Source organism: Pseudonaja textilis, chromosome 1 (genome assembly GCF_049901715.1).
Source record: "Pseudonaja textilis isolate UNSWEBS1 chromosome 1, rPseTex1.2, whole genome shotgun sequence".
NCBI lineage: Eukaryota > Metazoa > Chordata > Lepidosauria > Squamata > Elapidae > Pseudonaja > Pseudonaja textilis.
The window spans coordinates 227,171,938-227,195,201 of record NC_141990.1 but is presented as its reverse complement, the minus strand read 5'-3'; the positions used below and the strand labels follow the sequence as shown (position 1 = coordinate 227,195,201).

At 38.7% G+C, this 23,264-nt stretch overlaps 1 protein-coding gene and 1 pseudogene across 3 annotated transcripts; one reads left to right on the top strand and one right to left on the bottom strand.

Moving 5' to 3' along the window:
• Positions 1-144: 144 nt before the first annotated feature.
• Positions 145-14,952, bottom strand: TMEM138 (transmembrane protein 138). Of its 3 annotated transcripts, none has more exons than XM_087920828.1 (6): positions 13,649-13,878; positions 12,804-13,037; positions 11,435-11,606; positions 10,437-10,603; positions 2,928-3,003; positions 145-733 (listed from the first exon to the last, which is right to left on the bottom strand). In XM_087920828.1, the coding sequence occupies exons 2-5, from the start codon at positions 12,929-12,931 to the stop codon at positions 2,928-2,930; spliced, it is 543 nt and encodes a 180-aa protein (XP_087776954.1). In that variant the 5' UTR covers positions 12,932-13,037; positions 13,649-13,878; the 3' UTR covers positions 145-733. The 3 variants fall into 3 exon arrangements, 2 of the variants coding, with proteins under 2 accessions (XP_087776954.1, XP_026575927.1); XR_015740870.1 differs by lacking the exon at positions 145-733 and adding an exon at positions 8,769-9,677 and having other exon boundaries at positions 13,649-13,880; XM_026720142.2 differs by lacking the exon at positions 10,437-10,603 and having other exon boundaries at positions 13,649-14,952.
• LOC113449123 (lysosomal membrane ascorbate-dependent ferrireductase CYB561A3-like) lies at positions 14,865-22,204 on the top strand (annotated as a pseudogene).
• The last annotated feature ends 1,060 nt before the right edge of the window (positions 22,205-23,264 follow it).

Below are 23,264 nucleotides of genomic sequence, written 5' to 3'. Positions count from 1 at the left end.
TGATTCTGTTTATAATGGAGTATTACAATTTGATTCAAGGGCAACAAAATGAATATATGCACATAGAATATTATTCCAAAGCTCAACTTTGCATGAACCCTTTGTTACTATTAGATCCTACAAAAAAAAATCTGAATCACACTATGATTATTGCAAAATGGCAGGTTTATTTTCTGATAACTTATAAAATAAGTACAAAAGAAAAAAGTAAATGAGAATACATTTGCCTACTATGAAGGTTTGGAACTAATCACATTGCTCATAATAAAGACAAGGGAACCTTTTAATCAGAGGCAGCAAACAGATTAAGGAAACATTTACAAAAATAAACTGCAGTACTGCTGCTACTTGAAAGTTCTCAGCCAAACCAATTTGGCACTTCATATATTCCTCAAAAAACTGTAACCAACTTCTGAAAGTGCAGTATGCAGACCTGAGAGGATAAGTGGGAAGCCTGATAATTGTGTAGTGATAGAGACTCCACAGAAGAATAGTATTGTGGATTAAATCATCATATAAAGTTAATATCCAGACTATAAAAAAATGAGAAAACTTGCTCCAGGATATTGATTGAGGTCTCTTTAACAGTCCAGCAGCTCCATATAATTCAGAAGTAGCTCTCAACTGCGGACATGAGCAAACTCTTTCCGTAACCATACTGAGTCTTGATAGAAACGTGGGTCTCCCAGATGAATAGCTGTTCTTTTGTAGAAATAGTAATATAATACAGCCACTGCAATAAAAAAGGATTGTGTTATCAAAGTCCCAATTCCCCACTTCCCTTTTTTGTGTATCTTCAAGTCATTCTTGACTCCCGATGACTCTATGGAAAAGTCCCTGTAATTTTCTGGGAATCGTTTTTCAGAAGTGATTTGCCATTATGTTCTTCCTAGGGCTGAGAGTGAGTGACTGGTCCATACTTACCCAGATGGCTTCATACCTAAAGCAGGACTGGAACTTACAGTCTCCCAGTGTTTTACTTCAGTGCCTTTAACTACTATGCCAAACTGGCTCTCCAACTTCCTCCAGTCAAGGAAATGGCACCATTGCTCCGAGATTTCTAGTTTGGGGGAATATTCCAAAATCCTCTACAAGTATTTACTAGCAAATCTGTAAAAGGGCAGGTGGTTTGCATGCAAACTCCAGCATCTTCATAGAAGGCTTGGAAAGGTTTGCCTTAACTCAAAGAATCAGTGGCTGATGACTGTACATATATCTAATGTCTCACATACGGTAGATATCTGACAATTCCTACATTTTTCATATGCTGTCCTATTTATTTATACACTGCTCAAAAAAAGAAAGGGAACACAAAAATAAAACATCCTAGATCTGAATGAATGAAATATTCTTATTAAATACTTTGTTCATTACATAGTTGAATGTGCTGACAACAAAATCACACAAAATTATCAATGGAAATCAAATTTAGCAACCCATGGAGGTCTGGATTTGGAGTTACACTCAAAATTAACGCGGAAAAAAACACTACAGGCTGATCCAACTTTGATGTAATGTCCTTAAAACAAGTCAAAATGAGGCTCAGTAGTGTGTGTGGCCTCCACGTGCCTGTATGACCTCCTTACAACACCTGGGCATGCTCCTGATGAGGTGGCGGATGCTCTCCTGAGGGATCTCTTCCCATACCTGGACTAAAGCATCCCCCAACTCCTGGACAGTCTGTGGTGCAATGTGGTGTTGGTGGATGGAGCGAGACATGATGTCCCAGATGTGCTCAATTGGATTCAGGTCTGGGGAACAGGTGGGCCAGTCCATAGCATCAATGCCTTCGTCTTGCAGGAACTGCTGACACACTCCAGCCACATGAGGTCTAGCATTGTCTTGCATTAGGAGGAACCCAGGGCCAACCGCATCACCATATGGTCTCACAAGGGGTCTGAGGATCACATCTCGGTACCTAATGGCAGTCAGGCTACTTCTGGTGAGCACATGGAGGGCTGTGCAGCCCCCTAAAGAAATGCCACTCCACACCATCACTGACCCACTGCCAAACCAGTCATGCTGGAGGATGTTGCAGGCAGCAGAACGTTCTCCGCAGCGTCTCCAGACCCTGTCACGTCTGTCACATGTGCTCAGTATGAACCTGCTTTCATCTGTGAAGTGGCGAATTTTCCAATCTTGGTGTCTTCTGGCAGATGCCAAACGTCCTGCAAGGTGTTGGGCTGTAAGCACAATCCCCACCTGTGGACGTCAGGCCCTCATACCACCCTCATGGAGTCTATTTCTGACCGTTTGAGCAGCTGCATGCAAATTTGTGGCCCGCTGGAGGTCATTTTGCAGGGCTCTGGCAGTGTTCCTCCTGCCCCTCCTTGCACAAAGGCGGAGGTAGCGGTCCTGATGCTGGGTTGTTGCCCTCCTACGGCCTCCTCCACATCTCCTAATGTACTGGCCTGTCTCCTGGTAGCCCTCCATGCTCTGGACACTACGCTGACAGACACAGCAAACCTTCTTGCCACAGCTCTCATTGATATGCCATCCGGGATGAGCTGCACTACCTGAGCTATGTGGATTGTAGACTCTGTCTCATGCTACCACTCGAGTGAAAGCACCACCAGCATTCAAAAGTGACCAAACCATCAGCCAGAAAGCACAGGAACTGAGAAGTGGTTTGTGGTCACCACCTGCAGAACCACTCCTTTATTGGGGATGTCTTGCTAACTGCCTATGCTTTCCACCTCTTGTCTATTCTATTTGCACAACAGCATGTGAAATTGATTGTCAATCAGTGTTGCTACAGAAGTGGACAGTTTGATTTCACAAAAGTGTGATTGACTTGGAGTTACATTGTGTGGTTTAAGTGTTCCCTTTTTTTTTTTTTGAGCAGTCTATAAATGCTGACTACACTGTTTTCATTAAAAAGTTCAAAAGTCATGACACAAAGGGAAATGATACAACTTAATTCTTACCTAATCTCTGGAAAACAAATAAAGTCTGCATCCCATTAGTCCATACAAAGATGTTTGAATTTTCCCAGCGGCAGTTCTATTTAAAAAAGAAAAGCATAAAAAGCATAAAAAATCTTATATCCAATATTTCTATAATTGGAAAGTAGCATAAGGTTTTCCTCTTGAGATGTCAGTAGTTTATCACCAAATAATTAAACATTCTACAAATGTAAATATGCAGTATAGTTTAATGTGTACTTAATCCCCATGTATTGCTTTGTTTTCAAACACTTCTCATGCTAATTGTTCAAATTTCTACTGTTTGGTCAAAGACTGAATGAAAACATATGTCCATGGTAAGTCCCAGTAAAAGTAGTATCTTCTTTAAGTAACCATGCACTGGTTTATACATTGTTTGATTATAACAGGATTTAATTTGATTTTATCCAGAAATTTTATTTACCTTTTAATATTGATTCCCAATACCACTTTTCCAGCTGGACATTAGTTAACTAACTGACAGATAGTTCTAATGGAAAATTTATAGCTAAAACTTAACATACACTTAATATCAGTTTCCCCAACTATTGCCCACTCCACACAGTCAAGTTTCATAAAAGAGGAATTAATTTTTTTAATTGTTATACAGGAGTGAATAAGAATGGGATAAAGATTCCCCTCCCCCATTAATTTATTTTGATGGGCTAATTCGACCTGACACATAGACTTCAAATCCTAGATTGCCCCCCCTCCATCTTAGGCTTTTACATGTCTGCAATTCTTTCTCACTGAGGTCTGTTTTGTAGAAGATCCCTTCTCTTAAACTGATGCACATGTGTAACTGGCAATATGAATTGAAAAAACTAACTTTGATAATATTGCACTAATGTTCCACTCAGGATAATTTTGTCAAGTGCACATTGCAGCAATAGGTCCTATAGATTTCCCTCCAAGGAAAACCTTCTCTTTCAGCTGCCTCCATCACTAGAAACTGGATTGCTTGAAGATAGGAATACCTGACAGAGTAATTTCCCCTGTCCTATTGGAACAGTGATCACCAACCAGTGGGCTGGGGACCACTGGTGGTCTGTGAGAAAATTTTGGTGGTCTGGGACACTTCCAGTTGTCGGCTTTGGTGACAGCAGGGATTTGCCTTCTCTGCGATTCCTGCTGTGCTAGCCGCCTTGGTGCCTCCGATCCGGATGGATTTGGAGGCTAAGGCTGCCCTGTTGGGGCAGCTGAAGATAGGGGGGATCCGGACGGGGGTGAGGGGCATCACAACCCCCCCAGCCGGCAATAACCCCCTTTTCTCAAGACGGTGCAGCGGTGGTCTTTTTCTGGCCACCATAAAGAAGCCGGCAATTGGATAAAGAATGCGCAGGAGGGAGAAGGAGTTTTCTTTTTTTTTTAAAGAAAGTTTTTTCTTGGTCGAACTGAGACCTTAAGGATATATTTAACACCTGGGAAAGTAATGACTTGGAAGCTATAATGTTCCCGATTGATGTTTTCAGCTGCGAAGAAAAGTGACGAAAAGGGGAAGTTACTCTCCCTCCCTTATGGAATTAACAAATGGACAAGGGAAACCAGCCTTTTGGTAGAAGGTAAAACCTAAACTCCTTTGTTATAAGTGGGAAGGGAGAGGCTTGGGAAAACAAATTTTTACTCTAAGACTTTGCTGGAGGAGATGCCTTGAAGATAAAGAGAATAGAAATTAATTATAAGAAAGACTTAAAGCACAGATTGGACGTTTTTTCTTTCCCTAATTTGACTTCACCCCTAGAAGAGAAACTGTAAAAAGAAGAAGCTTCTACTCTGCCTGGACTGTTTGATGACTGTGGGACTTTGGGACTTTTGGGAACTGTTTTAAGCTTGGAAATAACTGATTGGTTTAAGAAGAGGATACAGAAAGAGAAGAAGAAACAGTTTAAAATGGCTCTATCTCTTGATGAACTAAAAAAACAATATCTAAAAACAAAGAAAGAAGGCAAAGATGTTATGGGAGAAGCCCTTTGTTTTCTAGATATGGCGCTTGTCATCTGCCAGCAAATTAAACAACAGCTGCAAGAAGCCGAGGAAGAAGAAGCCATTTTCAATGAACTAAACGGTGTGACTAAGAAAGAAAGGGGAAAGAGAGGAGCGAAAAGGAAGGACTTAAGAAATAAAAAAATGTTTATGAAAGAGAAAAAGAAGATGCAAAAACAACAGAATGCTAGAAAGCAAAAGGAAAGAGGAATGCAGAAAGGGGAAATTAAGAAGACAGAGGTTTTGAGAGGAGGGGGTAAAAAGTTTAGGCGGGCTAAGAAGGAAAGGGAAAAGGGGGAAAAAAGTTACAAAGATATAAGACAAGATGGAGATAAGGAAATTTTTTTCAGGGATAATGGGTAATATATGGGTTTGTTTTTTTTTAAAAGGGGGGGATTCTGCAAAATACACATGAGTATTGTAATAGTGGTATTTGTATTATAAGTAGATAATCAGAACTTTTAAAGATCTAATAAAAGGCTAAAATATCAAGGTATAACTTTAAAAGGTTTAATAATGAATGATAATAAGTTTTAATAAAATACTAAAGGGAATGTTTAAAATATTAGTTTGAATATAGAGTTTAATGGATTAATGTGTTGATTGTTATGGATTTATTATTGTAGTATTGGTTTTTGAAATAGTAGAATGTACTAAGCAGAATCTGATTGGGATTTAGGTGTTATTTTAAATTTTAATTTAGGGGAATGATAGAAAGGCATCATACTCCGATTAGTGATTCCAGGGGAAACTATTCTTTCTTAAATTGGAAATGAGACAGATGTAAATGGAGAAATGGACAAAAGATATAAAAATATTTTTTTAAAAAAAAGCAAGATTAAATATATAAAACAGAATTAAGATGAGGCAAAAGTGGAGAGGAGTTATATAATAGATATAGAAGGGTAAATAAGATGGGTAATGGTATATAAGAAGAGCATGAATTCAATTGAGTCCATACAAAAAGAGGTAATCTGGGGCCAAGTTACTTTCTAGAAGAAAGTTTTATGTTTTTATGTCTATGTTTTATGTGTGTGTGTTTAATTAAGAATTAAATAATAAAATCTTGGAGGAAGACTAGATGAGAATAATTATAAACAAGCCAGAGGAAAATATAAAGTTGATGACTGGATAGCAGATAAATCAGAAAGGAAATATGATTGAATAATGATTAAAAAGAAACAATGTGGAATTTGGTAAAGGGAATTTACGTGTTTATATGGAAATGGGATAAATTATAAGTACGTGATATAAAGCAATATGTTACCTGCCTTGTAAGGATCTACAATGGAAAGAGGTTTTATGTCTTTAATGTTTAATGATGTTTTGTCTTGTTTGTTTGTTTGTAAAATCAATAAAACTTGTTTAAAAAAAAAAATTGGTGGTCTGCAGAGAAATGTCACCCCAAAAGTACCCCCCAAAGCAATTAATCCAGGCTGTGCGGGAACATAAGGCTGCGCCACCCACATGGCCCATGGGAACACAAGGTTTGCATTGCTTGCACTGCAAACAACACAAGGTAGTGAGGGGAGGGGGGAAAGGGCAGAGGGGGTAACTGACTACCGGGCTGCTTTTTTCCGCTTCTTTCTTCTTCTGCTTTTGGTTGCATGCAAGGAAAGCAGCAAAAGTGTCTTTCTCTCCCCCAAACTCCACCAGAAATGAGTCTTTGGGACCCTGCAAGGCATCCTACACCAAGAGGCTGCGCTGGCAAAGAATCATTTCTGGTGGAATTTGGGGCAAAGAAAGACTTCTGCTGCTTCTGCTGCTTTCCTTGCATGAAGCCAAAAGTCTCCACCTCCCCCGAGAAGGGAGCTGGAAACGGTATCCTGAGATCCCAAATAAAGATTGATCGGTAGGAAAACAGGGTTGGGAATTTTCCTGCAGGCTTTTATTGGGATTTTCCCAGGGTCTCTGGTCCATGGGATTTAAAATTATGAGTTTGGTGGTCCCTTAGAGGTTGGCGACCACTGCTCTGGAAGACCAGGAATGTAGATACTGTACAGTATGGCCAAGTTAATCCTTATTCATTAAAAAAAAGTCATTAAAAAAGCAAGAAAATGGGCTGCTAAAAAGTGTGTAGCAATTGAGAGAAGGAAAATGAAATCTTGTAAGGCTATTTCAAGCCATATCATCTCAACATGGAAGTCACAACAGCTCTGAACATAAGCCAATTTAAGAGGCCACCACCAACATTCAAGATTTTTTAAACAGAACTGGAGAGGCTCTGCCAGCAAGCAAGAATTGCAGCAGCCCAATGATTGATGTAAATATTGCTTTGATGTAGTAGCTACAGTTCAAATCCCATCCATGTAGTGACTTTGGAGAAATCTCAGTCTAATCTACAAATAGAACCGAAAAGGCTCTGATCTCCTAAGCCTAGAGAAAAGACTAGGCATATTTGCAACAAATACATAAATAAATGTCTTGCTCTATAACATCTTAACTTTTTTCTAGAACTTCTGTAAAATACAATAGGTCTTCACTTTTTCAATTAAAACATATTCAGATACAAAATGCGAAGCCAGAAAGTAAAGTATATTACATAAAATTCATAAATACCTGAATCAATTGGAAAATTGTGTACCCATATTGCTCCTTCCCCTGAGAAGCCCTAGAACTCATGTTTCCATTTTAGTTATAATCAAACTAAAATACAACAGATAACTAAAACCACCCCTTCCTTCAAATCTGTTTTAAGGATTAAGCATTCAGATACCATATGGGAAGAGTGTGAGTGCTGGAGAGAAGCCAAGGAACATAGAAAGGTTAATCGGACCATCAGATTTATAAAGCACGTCAGACTTATTCTAGCTACCCACAATAAATCCCACAAAATCCTCTTAAAATCCTGACTAAGCAAGGTTTTGGCCCAAACAGTCTAAGCAACTGAACCTAGACTGCTGTCCAAGTGGGACAGCTTTATCAAACTGCATGAAAAATATTAGTTTCAATATAGGAAGAAGCATAAAAATCAATTAAAGAACAGATGCAGAACAAAAGGTTCAAAATAAGAGATGAGAAGATACAGATTGGGCTCTGACATCTGATAAGACATTAACTAATTAAAAACTAGTTGTATTTTTGGGCCATCTATATATTTTATTACTAACACAAACTAAACTTAAAGAAAGAGAAGAGAAAATATAAAAAGAGCAGGAAAAAAGAAAAATACTAAAAAGTGCAGGAAAAAAGAAAAAGTAAAGAAAACAAACAGTAAAGAAAAAGAAAAATATATAAAGAAATAACTTCTAACCCACATCAAGCAGGTATCAACAAATTTAGTAACCTTCACTCTTATGAGATCTCTCTCCATCACATATTCCATTCATTATCTATAAGTAAATCCATAAAACATCAACTTTTTCAATCCTGGTGTCAGCAAAAGCCCATAAAGGATTGCCAGAACTTTGGGGGTGGGGAGGTTTTATTTTTAAGCTTGAGCAAATAAACTATATTCCTTCCTTTTACTTCTAATAGTTTTAATGTTTACTCTAATCAAATATTGAGGGATTTGATTTCTCTTCAATTCTTCATCACATACGTTTTCTAACAAGCCTCCTTTATATATCCAATAAGAAAATATCTTACAGATCATTTTCTTGGTTTATTATGTATATTTCCTTTTAGTTTCAAAAACTATAGCCAGTTTCTTTTGTATATCCAATAAAGTGTCCTTTTGCAAATAATTCTTTTGGCCTGCCATTTGTAGTTCCACTTTTGGTACTTTCTCTGTCTTGTCAAATAAAATCTGTTCCACATCCACCATTGCTTCATTAACATCTTTTATAATCTATCCACAGAAGCAGACATCATTACTGACAGTATTTTTATTGTACTTACTAACTTCAGGATCCATTCTTTAAAGATCTCCTTTAATGTTTCCAATGTTATAATGTTTTTTTATCATTCTGTAAATCAGAGTACTTACAGGTTTTGTATTTTTTCTCTTACACTTAAAATCTTTAGTCCCATCTAATGTCCAGTTTCTAAAATCATCAGTTATCTTTTGGTATGACTTGCAATTACCAGGATAATCAAAATAAATCTTGTTTGCCACAAGAAGTTGTTTACTTGGTAGAGTTAATTCCAAAATCTTCTAGCAAAATCAGTATTCAAAATTGATCTGGACCCTTAATCCATTTATAACTTTGTTAGATCAAAATCTTATTAAACTTTTTGCTATTTATTTCAAATTCTTTAATTTCTTAACTTTTTAATGTTTCTTTTGTTCAGAGTTGAAGGTAATTTCACCCAATGATTTTTCACACTTGTTATTCCAATGGTCTATAATAGCTTTAAGATTATTAATAGGTGATTTCCAAAAGAGATTAGAAAGTTGCAAACTTAGTATCCTTTAAAAGGTTCCATTGCAGTTTCAAGCCAGATGGCTGATCCCTTCTTTCAACGTTCATGGAAAACCACTATCCTGTGACCTCTTCATGAGGAACAGTTGTTTGGAGCATAGTAGATGATCTCTCACTCCTCATATGAAGAAATTCAAACAGATTGGTCTACTCGCTGGCTCCTTGACAGCCACAGACCTCAGCTCCACTTTTGCAAAGATGTCTTAAGTTCACCATACCTCCCCCAGAAGTCCCCCACAATGACAACCCTGTGAGTTGGATTGGGCTGAGAGAATGACTGGCTCAAGCGAGCTGGATTTCATGCCTAAGGCAGGCCTAGAAACGTACAATCTCTTGCTTTTTACGTCACCACATTATCCGCTATACCAAATAAGTCCACAGGTTTCTGTAATGGTAAATGAAATTGTTACATTAAAATTTGTTACATCTTAATAAGGGTCATTGGAGAGCCACAAAAGAAAAGTAGCAGCACAGATTCTTCCTCAACCCAAATAAACATCGACTGACTTTAAGAGTGCAGGACTTTTATATTTTTTATTAGAATACTCTTATTTGTTGTACATGTTTTATGTCCATCAATACTGCCTAGAAAAATCAACATTTATAAAGACTGAAAGGGATAAACTCACTTAGAGGATGCAGTATATTAATAAGAGTATTTGGTATTACAATTTACTAAATATAATATTGGCAACATTATCAAACTGTAATAGGGCATTTATGGACAAAATATGTAACCACTGCTAGGGCTCTCATTCAATTACCTTAGATATAAATAGCACATATTTTAAGGATCATATAAATCACCAATGTAAATACTTATGGCAAGTGAGACACATTCCCCATTATAAATTATACCCATCAAGAATAAAAGTTCTATTTATTTGAAAATACTAGAAAACGCTTGACCAATTCATGTATATGAACCCATGTGAGATGAATTTGAAAGACTGAATTGTCAAAATTGTAAAGCATCATAGATAAAAATTTACTATGGAAAATCAACTGAAAGTCCTCTTTGGTCTAGCTAGAAATGTCAACTGAATCAATAATAATAAAATGGTAGAATTTGTCAATTTGCCTAAAATGCATATGGCATAGAGTGATTCATTTAAGGTTCAGTATGTTTTGAAAATCTAGCCACCTGGAGTAATTCAGGCAACCATAGATTAGCAAATGGCATGAGTGTCCAACTTGCAGCATCACGTTGCCATCACCTGACATTTCATGATGTTTTTCCCCTTCACAGAACTGGGGTGGCTGTGGCTTGCAAGTGATGTATCTGGCCCACGGACCGCCAGTTTGACACTCCTGGCATATGGTGTAAAAAAGGCAATAAAATTTATTTTAAATTAAGACTTAACTTTTTTAAAAAATACAAGGAAAATTCCTGGATACTTCACTACTTGCATTTTAACTTACATCTTAGTCACACATGCCACATCAGAGTTTATGTAACTGATCAACTGAAGAGAGAATGTTAACCTAACACTGCTATAGAACAAAAACAATAACAAGACTAGTATAAAACATGATTCCTGCTGATCCATAATGGAAAGGATAACCTAATACGATATTAAATTGTATAATTAATTCTCTAGACTTGAAAATTCCCTAATCCAACTTACTATTAGTTTCTATTCTACAAATTATGCATACACGGATTATGTACAGAAATAGTAACTTCTCTGCTTGTTTGAGGGGGATCATACTAATGTAGTAGAGATAAACACAGAAATCTACAACCAGCATTTTGGAAAAGATTGCAGGAATTTCATATTTTTATCAATTGCACTGCATTTTATGGTATCCAATTTATTTTTTTCTTTTAAATTTCCTAAGTTAGTCACAAATGGAAAACCTTTAACAGGCTCACATGGAAAATCGCATTCTTCTACCCACTCTCATCCTTGTCAGCATTTTTCCAAGAAAATTATTATTATTATAGGTTTAATGCAAAGAAAACACAACAGCCCATCAGTGTGTATTGAACATACCGATGCATACTGAACAGTTGTGTATTGAATTCAGTGAAGGGAAAATAAACTACTCACGTACAATGGATTTCAATATAAATTTTATCTAATTCCAATATTCAAGATAAGTAAACCTCTTTTAGAGCCAAACATAACTGTTTCTTACCATGACCCATATGTGAAAAGATATACTCAAAGCAAGGTATGCTGCTGACAGGATAATAGTTCCTTTAAATTTGTGAAACAAAAGATTAACCAGGCCGGCTTGAAAAACAAAGGTGTTGAAGAACATGAGAAAGATGATGATGACATTGAAGAGGATGGTAATATCTTGAATGCTGCAGGGAAAAAAAACTTTTTTTAATGAAACAGATATTGATGTAGCCCCTACGTCAATGTGTCCTACAAAAATGGACTTGATTTTTACAAGTAGAGAATTACAGCAACAGGGCTACTGAAATCTCTTTTGTGTATCTTTCCATTGGGATATTACTGTCTCATTAATAACAAGAAAAGGGGATCCCAAAGCTCTTGTGTAAAAGACTGCCATGGAAATAAGAGTCACATTGAGCTCCCTGCTTGCCATCAGTTCCATTTTTCTCTGCTGTTCCCCAAGCACAGTGATTATACATATAGCAACATTTCAATACATTGTTCAAAACAGCACAGGTAACCAATAATCTATACAATTCAATGTTATAATGTTTAAAAATATTTTTATTTTATTTTATTACTTCACATCAATCAACTGTTGTCTGGCTTTCTCTACGTTTTCCTGAATGAAAGTAACTATGGAAGAGCAGAAATTAAAAATAAAATTCTATGAATGTTTATCCCAAAGTACATTCTAAGCTACCCAGTAGATATTATTCTTTGATCAGTGGGGGTTTGGGGGGGCTCTGAGTTAGTCTTAATTTTTGGCAAATGGGCAACTTGTATAAGTTGTTGGAGTTCTCTGTACAATATTTTCAAAGTTGGCTTGCCTTCTTCCCAGAAATAGTAGAAAGTCACCAGCTCCACATCACTGCTTAGTCCAGGCAATCATCAAAAGTCAACACTGACGCTAAGGCACCAAAAGAAAAAGGGAAGGTGGGACTAGAACTCAATCACTTAGTTTCCAGCCTGGTGCCTTTAGCCACCAATATACCAAATTGGCTCTCAAGTGTTCTGTTTCCTAGCCTAAAATTGCAGTCCTATGCATATGGGATCAAATGGCTTGTTTTTATGGCTTGTTTTTTTAAAAAAATTATTATAAACCACCTAGAATCACATTTGTGAAATGGGCGGCCGCATAAATATGATTCATTAATTAAAAAGTCCGGTACAGACTGAAACATTTCTCTATGAACATCTCATAGAAAATCTTACAAAAATATCTACAGTTCCCTTCATGGACCATTTTGGTCTTGATAACAGTTTTAAAAGTTACAGAACCTTCTTTCGCTGCTTTCTCTTTGTTGCTGTTATTATAACAGAACCAAGTAACTCTGAAAAAAATATGTACTAAGAAGCATATGCAAGTCTTTACTACTCACATGAAAAGAACAAGCTGGATGACAGGAGCCATGCGAAGCAATTCTGAGAAGGAGTTGACAAAGAGATCATAGGACAGGAGGAGGAATTGCAAAGACAGCACCAGGCTGTAATTGCTAGTCTGGAGCATTTTTCTTCCCTAAGATTCTGGGATCTCAGCTTCTGCATTACAGGCAGCAGAACCAGCTTATATTCATGTTACGAAAGAGGCAAGCTTCTTCCTCCAGATGGATTTGCTGGGATGGAAAAGTAAAGGGAAACAAAAGTAACAGTGAAAGATAGAAACAGGCATCTTATCCATTGCTGCAAGATGCATACAGTTCAGATCCAGGTACCGAAAAATGATCAAGCACTATTCCTTGAAAAAGGGCAAAAAAGGATATCTTGCTAAATCAAAGAAAATCCTTTTTCTTTTCTTTTCTTTCCCTTTTTCTTTTGGTGCCTTAGCGTCAGTGTTGACTTTTGATGATTGCCTGGACTAATCCCTGCAGGGCTTGGGGGGCAAAGTTTTTCCGAGGTTGGTCGCCCTTGCCTGCTTTTAGGGCCGAGAGGGACTGAAACTCACGGGTCTCCCGGTTTCTAGCTTGGTATCTTAATAGTCACAGCAAACTGGTTCTTTATTTCTGATTTTTTTAAATTGTCAACAGAATGTTTATACTTGGTATGGAATAGAACACTGCATTACTTTTGAAACCAAAAACATGGCCTATGATCAACCTGCATTTCTAGACCTGGGACAGGAGACCACGGGGGTTGGGGGGGGGGGAGGCAGCTGATCTCCACTTACGTGGGAAAAGGGGAAACGCCCACTTCTAAGCTACAGGACTTCACTAAATGCAGGACTTACCTGTGTTACACAAGCCCTTTCAACCGGAGGCTCCTGGGAGTCGTCTTTACACCTTTTCGGGAATCGAACACAGCTCCTGGTCGTGTTAAGACACGAAAAACCGGAGGGAGCGAGGCAGCCCCCGACGAAGAGCAAACGACGCAGGACAGTTACTTTGCGCCGCCACAATCGGTCCCCATGGCGATAGCGCAAGCGGCTCGGAGGAGGCGCCGGAGCCAGCAGGCCCGGAAGTGCAGCCGGGGCCGCAGAGATCATAGATGCCTAGAGACCGAGGAGTAACTTCGGGATGGTTGGGTGCTTTCCCGACCAAACCATCGTCTTTATCCTCAAGCAGCCTAAGGAGGGTGGTGCTATTGACGTGGCAAGAACTTCCCGCTTTTTCTCCATCATTAAGCAAAACAATGGGCTCTATGGAATAGGAATTTCTTTTCGCGTTCCCATTGAATGTTTGCTTTGTTCATGTACCATCAAATCATTCTCGATTCCTGGCGATCATACAGGCTTTCTCCATGAGGATACTGAAAATAATATTTGGCCAACGCAAATAGCCTTCCACATGCTTACCATGTTTTATCTTTGTTTATATTTTGTTGTAATTTCAGTGCAGCAACAATTATGTGAGCCGTCCAGATCAGTTGGAAATTCGGGGGATGCACAAGTTCAATAACAACAGTAATGCAGTCCTGTAAATGTAGTCCACTTCTAATACTAAAAATCGGTACTATCTTTTCCGACTAACAAATTTTATTAAAAGGCTTTTGTGAAGTGCAGCTCACTTTATTGAATCATCATAACCCAAAATAAACCAGCCACATTATATTTTCTGTAATATGGAAGCTCAGCTTCTGGATTTAGGCATATAATGAGGCAGCTAATAATTCATGCTAGGAATAATGAGACAGCTAATAATTCATGCTAGGAATCTTAATCTTTCAATTAGTGTGTGAAAAACATTTCCATCTATTTATCTACTTGTTTGCAATTAACATGTGCATGGCAGGCAATTGAAGGCTGTGTGGAGACTGAATTTGTTCAGGAAGCTTGCAGTTCACTTATACACACACACACATCAATAAAAAAGTACTAAAGACAAAAATAAACGAAGACGCGGGAAAAAAAGGCGGTATAACTTAAATCTTCCAGAAAAGGAGATTTGCTCCAAACCGCACGTGTGCATAAGAAAACTACATTTCCCAGACATTCAAAGCAGTCGGAAATGTTCATTGGGCGGGTTTCCACTCAAGAACGAACAGAGGGCTTAAGTTCTTCGTCCTCAATGAGCAGCGAAGACCGTTTTGAGGTCTGGCTGTTGAGGTCTGGAACTACTTTTCCCGACTCTCTCTGCGACTTAGGCGGAAGAGAGGTATGAAAGCGGCGTGCATTTTCGTTGTAATTGGACTGAGGAAGAGAGTAATAATACTCTTTAATATCGGCAATCATTGTGACTGTCAGTCAACCACATGCTCATTCTTGTAAAGGAGTATAGCATATTCTCCTACTGGTATTTTACGCAAGAAGATTTTATTTGCTGTTGCTTTTTCTTTTTCTGCCAATTTCGGTCTTCCTGGGATTTTGATTGGCGAATCGACAAAGTTCCTTTATTTTCCCCAGGAGAGTGCCGCACACTTACTAGTTGTTGGATCTGCTGTTTGCGCGGTCTGCTTCATTAGAAACAGTGGTGGGTTTCCAAAAATTTTCCTAACGATTCTATGAGAGCGCACTTAGCACTTATTGAATAGTAGTGTGGATGCTGCAAGTGGGAGAGCAATGTGAAGCTTATAATTTACCCAAATGATGGAAATAAAAACAACTGACAATAAATTACTATCAGAACAACCACAAAACTCTTCATTTTCTAAACTTTGGCACCCAATTTCAACCTCACCTATACGGGTAAGACAGCTACAAATTACTCACACAGCAAAAACTCTTGTCACTGGATCAGAGTAACAGTAATCTGTCACAATTTATAGACAAGAAAACAAAGACTGTTGTTGCGGCTGACGTTTTCTGAGGCATTGAAGCTTCCTTTTATCATTGAAATCTTTCATCTTGTCATGTATAATGTCTCCCTCATGTCCAAATATGAAATGTGATGGAAAGACTGATGGAATTCGTATAAACTGCTGATCATAGACCTTTGTGCTCAACCCATGGGGGCACAAATTATGCTGCAAGGCATAATCTCCAGCATATCAAGAGTGATTTCATAGAAGACCCTTTAGAAACAGAAGACCCCTTGAGAAAGTACATTTTTGATGATGGAGAGCTAATCTAGCTAGGAGGCTCTTAAACTAGAGTCAGTGGAAATTGTAAGACCAGTGATGAGTAAACAATTGCCAAGTAAATGAAATGAATACAGCAGCAAAGTGAAATAATTTGGGAATTGCCAGTTTTACAAAGCAAGGTAGACATAAAGGAAAAAGAAACACAGGGAAGCTATCCTAATTATCTGAAATGTCCCTATACCAGATCTGCAGAACTCTCTGGAAGTCAAAAGTGGCAGATTAATACTTTTAAAGTAACTGTAGGCCAGAGAACAGCTGGCAGCCCATTGGCAGTGATGCAACTAGCAATGTCTGTAAGGCTGGAGATATTTGACAACGTGTCTTTTGGATTGGAAATTATTGCAAAAACCTTGTTGGCAGCAGTGGATTGACTGTTTTTCCACAAACGCTGGCACAAAGCAGCTTGGTGGGCTGCAAATTGTGCAGGCCTGCTCTATGCTAATGATAAAGTATAGGTAAAAATGGATGATCTGGATCATGAGGCAGAAAGACAAGTATGGTATACATAATAGGGATTACAGAAACAGTGGAATGAATCCAATCAGTGGAACATTAATCTTGATAAGTACTTTTGTTAAAGGAACAGGCAGTACAAAGTGGACATGGTATAGCATTATATAGTCGGGAATTAGCTTAATTAGTTGTAAATTAACTTTACATATATCCATTGGATTGGTACGGTAATAGCCTGAGCATGGACAGTATCTGGCAAGCTAACAGGAAGGTAGCTTGCATGTTGACTCAAAACCAGTCAGAAGAGGTAGAGTCTTGCCTGTGAAATCAGATTAGCCCTGACTCTGCTGGGCTTCTGTAAGGCCTTAAAGACATGTTTCTGACACAGAGCTTGAGCTTCTGGATGTATGGCAAAGTCTGTGCAATAACTGATGATTTGTTTGCTGTTTATTTTGATTTTTTAACCATGGCTGTCAATTACATATAGCAGGGGTGTCAAACTGGTGGCCTGTGGGCTGGATGTGCCACACGTAGGCCATACCCACTTAGGTTCTGCAAAGGCAAAAAAGTTATACGGCACGTGATGTCACATGACACAATTGAGTTTGACACCTGTGATGTATAACAATAGCACTTAGACTTATACACCACTTCACACTGCTTTACAGCCGTCTCTAAGTGGTTTACAGAGTCAGCCTATTGCCCCCAACAATCTGTGTCCTCATTTTACCAACCTCGGAAGGATGGAAGGCCAAGTCAACCTGGAACCTGCCAGAATCAAACTCCTGGAGTGAGCAGTGAATTAGTCCAGCAGTACTGCGTTCTAACCACTGCACCACCACTATGTATTAGCTTTGTTGAGATGGGTGACTATATACATTGAAATAAAGATTTATTGGTTATTGGCAAATAATCAAAACCTTAGAAAACCATGAAAGGGTTTTGGGGAGGGAGGTTTCAACTCCCCAAATATCTGTTGAAAGACTGTCAAATGAAGAGAAGATAGAAGGAATATTTTTTAAAAAGCGTTTTTAGGTACTGTCAGTCCTACAAGGTAGACCAGGCTGAGAATCGATGCCACATCGGTCATCAGTACTTTTATTGTAGCAGTTTTAGTAACAGAATCTTGCGAGTCTGAATGTGCTTCTCCTCTTCCTCACTTTATCTTTGGATGAACTAGTGAGGGGCCCACGTGAGATGTTTATTCACATTATTTTCTTGGTCCAGCTCAAGCCCCTCTTATTTGACCATTGACTAGGTAGCCATTTTTTTTCTCTTTTTCAAGACCATTCTCTATGCCCTCCACAGGTATATAAAAAGATTTTATTCAGAATATGGTTGACAAGTCTTCTATGGCTGAGAAACTAGAACCAGAAGTAATTAATTGAGTTGCAGCTGCTTAGATTTTATTTTAAAAAAAACCAGGAAAAAATTATTGACAGAAAATCTATACAGCACTGAAGCATATGATGGTTTCAGAGTCTTTTTCTCTCCCCAAAAAGCTGCACCACCATTTCTCATGTTTGGTTTGTGTTTTTGCGTTTTGCAGTGGGCCGGGCTATAGGGTTATTGTGGTTCCTTCCAATTCAATTAATCTACAATTCTATCAGGAAAAAAGAGGCAATAAACATAAACTAGAATGTGTGCAGGAGCTGAGCCAGATTAATTTGGCTGCACTAGAATTTTGCTACCTAAATTCATTGACATACAAAGCAAACATAAATTAGCTTTTATTCTGATTAAGGCTTTCAGTGTTACACTCCCTGACTAGGATTATTGTGGTTCCTTCAAATTCAATGAAGTGAAGTCATGACTGTTGCCTTCTCAAGAAGCAGAGGTTACAGGTGCAATATCTGTAGAGGGCTTCCTCCCCCCCCCCCGACTTTGTACAATAAACTCATCAGTTCCCCTAGAAACGATATTTAGTGATATGAGTACATAGCATTTCTGGACTTAAAAAATACGATAATCCCATTAATTAAACTGATGGTAGCAATTGAGCTTTGTACATATTGCCACCCAGGTAGAATCAGCCCAGAGATACTGAGACTTTGTTCTCTGAACAATGAATTTTAATGGGTAAATACATTAAACTATATTCTCTAGCCCATTCCCTCTAGCCCCTCCCCCTTGGGTGATAATGATAAAAATAGTAAAATTGAAGTGCATGTGCTGTACAGCGGAAAGCAATGACATTTGGAGTTGGGTGAAGGCAACATTGACTAAGAAGAATCGAAAGCTGGCAGAAGAGATTTGGAATTTAATTTCTTATCAATAACCTGAACTGTTTGTTCAGTTTCTGGTATCTTGCTTTATTTTCTCAGGTGTTCATCCAAGTAGCATTGAGATGCCTACAATTCCATTCTTACCATATTCAATCCTTGTGGGAAATCTGAGCATCTTGTGTTTGGGGCTTACAGTATATTGGAGTCAGCACTGGCTTGGCGGCTTTGCCTGGGATGGTTCTCGTAAGATGTTTAATTGGCACCCAGTTCTCATGGTGACAGGCATGGTGATCTTATATGGTATAGGTAAGTGAAAAAAAATTTTCTCCGTCCTTTTCCTCTCCTTTTGGTGTTTAAGTGGCGACAGTGCTAGATCGATTCACCTGGCTCTGATGGTTTCCCCCTTTTTCCCCTGCAGCAGCACTAGTGTACCGTTTGCCCTTTTCCCAAATGGGTTCCCTGCTCTCTCGGAAGGTGCTGCATGCAACACTTACTTTGATAGCATTCATCTCTGCCATTTTGGGATTGGAGGTAGTTTTCAACTTTCACAATGTGCAGAAGATCCCCAACATGTACTCTCTACACAGCTGGCTTGGGCTCACTGCTGTACTACTTTTTTCATGCCAGGTAGGTAAGAGTATATCAATGGATTGATTTATGTCAAAAGTATATGTATATATGTGTGTGTGTGTGTGTGTGTTTTCTTAAGTTTTCGCGGGTACTTTGCGGGTACTATACAGAAGCCTCATGATGGCAGATGAGATTCTGCCAAAACGTTGCTACAACTTTAAAAGCACAACTACAATGACGTGGGAAATATATATTCTTAAGTTTTCATGTGTACTTACATGTATGGTATTCAGCTTTGTTCGGGTATTTTTCCACGTCATTATAGTTGTGCTTTTAAAGTTGTAGCAATGTTTTGGCAGAATCTCATCTGCCATCATCAGGCTTCTGTATTGTGTTCATCTGTGAGTCAGACTTTTACAGTTGTTTCAGTTTTAAATTTGGGGTTAGCCTACTGCTGTGCCAGAATGGTTTTTTCTTCATCCTGATTGGTTGGGAGTCTTGGTCTGTGTTTATTGGTCTTGGAGTTTGCTGTGTTCTACTTGATTGGTGTTTCTAATATCTTCTGTCTGTTTTGTGACTTTTTTTGTCTTGGATTATATATACAAGACACTATACAGACGAACACAATACAGAAGCCTGATGATGGCAGATGAGATTCTGCCGAAACATTGCTACAACTTTAAAAGCACAACTATAATGACGTGGGAAAATACCCAAACAAAGCTGAATACCATACATACATACATACATACATAGATACATATATACATACATATATCCCATGATGGTACTTTTATGTATCTTGTGTGTCCTCAGTTTCTTGTCACTAGAAATTAATTCTATGAACAGAGAGATTACTTTTCTCCTACTGGGTAAGTGGCTATCTCTTTTGTGATTAAACCAAAAAATTATGCATATGAATAATGTGTTACCTAAAGAAATATGTAATGCGTTGCCTGCTGAACACGTATTGTGAGAGATGGAATCACATACAATAATCATATTTTCACAAATGTTGTGTCCATGTGTGCTTGAAGATCTTTTTTTTTTAATTAGATGAGAGGAAAAAAGAACTTCTTATCACTATGTTATGACAGTGGCACGGATAACCATGTAGAAGTAAATTTGTATAGGCTCAGGTACAATCCAGGTACTATAATGTAAGATTTCTAATTTATGTCTCTTCTTTCCAGTGGTTAATGGGATTTGCTTCTTTTCTGTTGCCTTGGACGCCCATCTGGTTCCTAGTCCTCTACAGACCTGTCCATCTTTTCTTTGGTTCTGTCATCCTTGGCTTGTCTACTGCATCCTGCATCTCAGGCATTAATGAGAAGTTATTCATGAGATTGTGAGTAATGGAATTTGGTTATGGGTTGATCAGCACATGGTGAAATGGGTCTTTGTGTTTTGTCTTTTGATTCTGAGGAAACAAGTAATCTCTGAGGTGACAAGTTAATTTGTCTTATTAATTTCAATCTAGAAAAAAGGAAAGAAAACTCAAGCTGATCTGGACTGAAATTGTTATGGATTTTGGCAGTAACCAAAATACTTCTAAATATGAAGGGGAGTGTTCCTAAAGCCTCACCAGGCACCCAGAATCCAGCTACAGGGATGCCTTTAGGAATGAGTTCCCTGTGGCAAGCATTTTTCTTGAAATGTCTACATCAGTTTCCTCCAATTTTGCACCTTTCATATTTAGAAGTTGCAGAAGAGAAGGTTTAACACCTCCTGGTGACTCAGGGATCTGGAAAGCTGGTATAGATATATTACCAACCCTTGTATATTTAGTTTTTCCAACATAGCAAGTAAAAATGGAACTAATGTATGGAGATCTGCTCGGAACGGATACCATAAGAATGCCGAGGTTTTGTATTATGACATCACTAGTAAATATTTGGAAGCCTGCAAGAGCAAAAAAAGCTGGTAGATAAAGTCTCATGATTACAGAAGAACCCATGGCCTAAAAAGTTTATTAATATATTCCAAGCATTCCCTTCTTTTTGGATATTTGCAGAAATATGTGAATTGAACTAGTTTTCATCAAACACTTTGTTTGACTATTTTCTTAGAACAAATTCAACAACACCGTATTCCCAGCTTCCTGCAGAGGCTTGGTTTGCCAACATTCTGGGAATGCTGATTTTGTGGTTTGGTATGTTAGTGTTGTTGGGTCTTGCCATACCAGGATGGAAGCATTCGGATGTGAATTCATAACACATTAGACAGGTGAGGAATTATGCTATGATGAATTATAAAAAATGAATATGGTTCTTTAATGTGCTTTGAAAAGTATTTTTGAATACTGCGTAAACAGAACACACACACACACAACTTATACCAAAACTCAGATGCGAGCACATTCCAAAGAACTTGGGCTCCAGGTCACCCATGTGACAAAGGGAGGCAAATATTCTCGGACAACCTCAGTTGAATGGGGGTGGTGTTGGGAATCAAATAGAAAGAGGTGTTTTTTCAATCTGCTTCAACCTTTAAACCACATTAGGCCTTAAAGTGAATACTCCGTACTTTCTATTTATTTATTTATTTAGGAAATTTAGATTGCCGCCTATTCGCACATGGCGACTCAAAGGCGACTTACAGGAATATAAAAATCTCATATATAAAAAACTGAGAAATATTAAGGTATTTGACTTTGTGGATCCCTGACTATACTTGGAAAACTACTGGTATAATGTATTATGGAGATGCAACTACCTTGTTACCTTTTATGGTTTCTGTTTACTTGGAATGATATGATATCAATTGAGATATTTTTTTTTCCAAATATTTTTTTCATTTGATTACTGTAAACCCTTATGATCTAAAGAAAACATTGATATTTCATGGTCTGTAATTAGAAATTCACACATGCTAATTAAAAAAGATTTTTTTAAAAAAAAGAGTGGTTCCAAATGGTCAAAAACCCAAATTATATATTTCCCATCCACAGTGTTCTTCTGTATATATTTGTGTCAGTGGAACATAATCTTATTTTTGTATTAATGTAGTGTGACTACTGAGATTCACAGTTGATGACAAAACATAATACTGTATATACTCGAGTATAAGCCGAGTTTTTCAGCACATTTTTTGTGCTGAAAAAAAACCCCGCAGCTTATACTTGAATCAGATTCCGTCTGAAAAAAAAATGGTATGGAGCTCCGGAGCTGGGCAGCCGCTTCCCTGCTTCCGTGTTTCCTTTGCAACTTGTAAGCATGGGGGTAATTGGAAGCAGAAAAGTTCTTGCATGAGGATGTATTGTTTTTTCTTTATTTAACTGTTTTTAGGGGGGGGGGAAGTCCACCGTCATGTGAGAATGCTCAGACACAAAATCTATCCTCCTGAAAATAAGTGTGTGTGTGTTGGGGGGATTTTAACAGAGGGAAGACATAGGCAAAAGTGACGGAAGATCCTTCAGGGGAAACTGAGGGGGAGAGTCACCCTTGGTCCAGATGAGCCCCCTTCCCCGCCCCTAAGGAAGCAGAGGCAGCCAGCAAGGGCAGGCAAGCCCCGCTTCGCGGACTCCGTCTGTCCTCGCTCCCACCCACCCACCCAAAGCCATGAAGTCCCCCAATCACACGGCCCAGAATCGCCCTCCCCTCAGGGGGCAGCAACGACGCCCAGTGTTTCCTGAAACAAGAAGCTCCGCAGTGCAATGAAAGTGCCCTGGCTCTAGGCTCAGAAAACAATGCGAGCCGAGGTGGCTTCATTTCCTCAGCCCTAGCTGCTTTCAGTCCGCTCGGGAGGAGGAGGGGGAGGAGGAAGTGGTGGCAGCGGCTCGCATTATTTTCTGAGCTGTAGGCTCGCGATCTCAGAAAGCAACGCGAGCTGAGGTGGCTTTGTTTCCTCAGCCCTAGCTGCTTTCAGTCCACTCGGGAGGAGGAAGGGGAGGAGGAGGTGGTGGCAGCGGCTCGCGTTATTTTCTGAGCTCTAGACTCTAGGCTCACGATCTCAGAAAGCAACACGAGCCGAGGTGGCTTCGTTTCCTCAGCCTTAGCTGCTTTCAGTACGCTCGGGAGGAGGAGGAGGTGGCGGCAGCGGCTCGCGTTGTTTTCTGCGATCGCGAGCCTAGAGCCAGAA

What these genes read in the sequence shown, in the direction of transcription:
- TMEM138 (XM_087920828.1), bottom strand. Translation starts at nt 12,931, where the DNA reads ATGCTCCAGACTAGCAATTACAGCCTGGTGCTGTCTTTGCAATTCCTC. An exon ending in ATCCAGCTTGTTCTTTTCAT is followed by an intron (nt 11,607 to 12,803) that starts GTGAGTAGTAAA and finishes TTTTCCCTGCAG; the next exon opens with CATTCAAGATATTACCATCC. An exon ending in CTTTTCACATATGGGTCATG is followed by an intron (nt 10,604 to 11,434) that starts GTAAGAAACAGT and finishes ACCATATGCCAG; the next exon opens with GAGTGTCAAACTGGCGGTCC.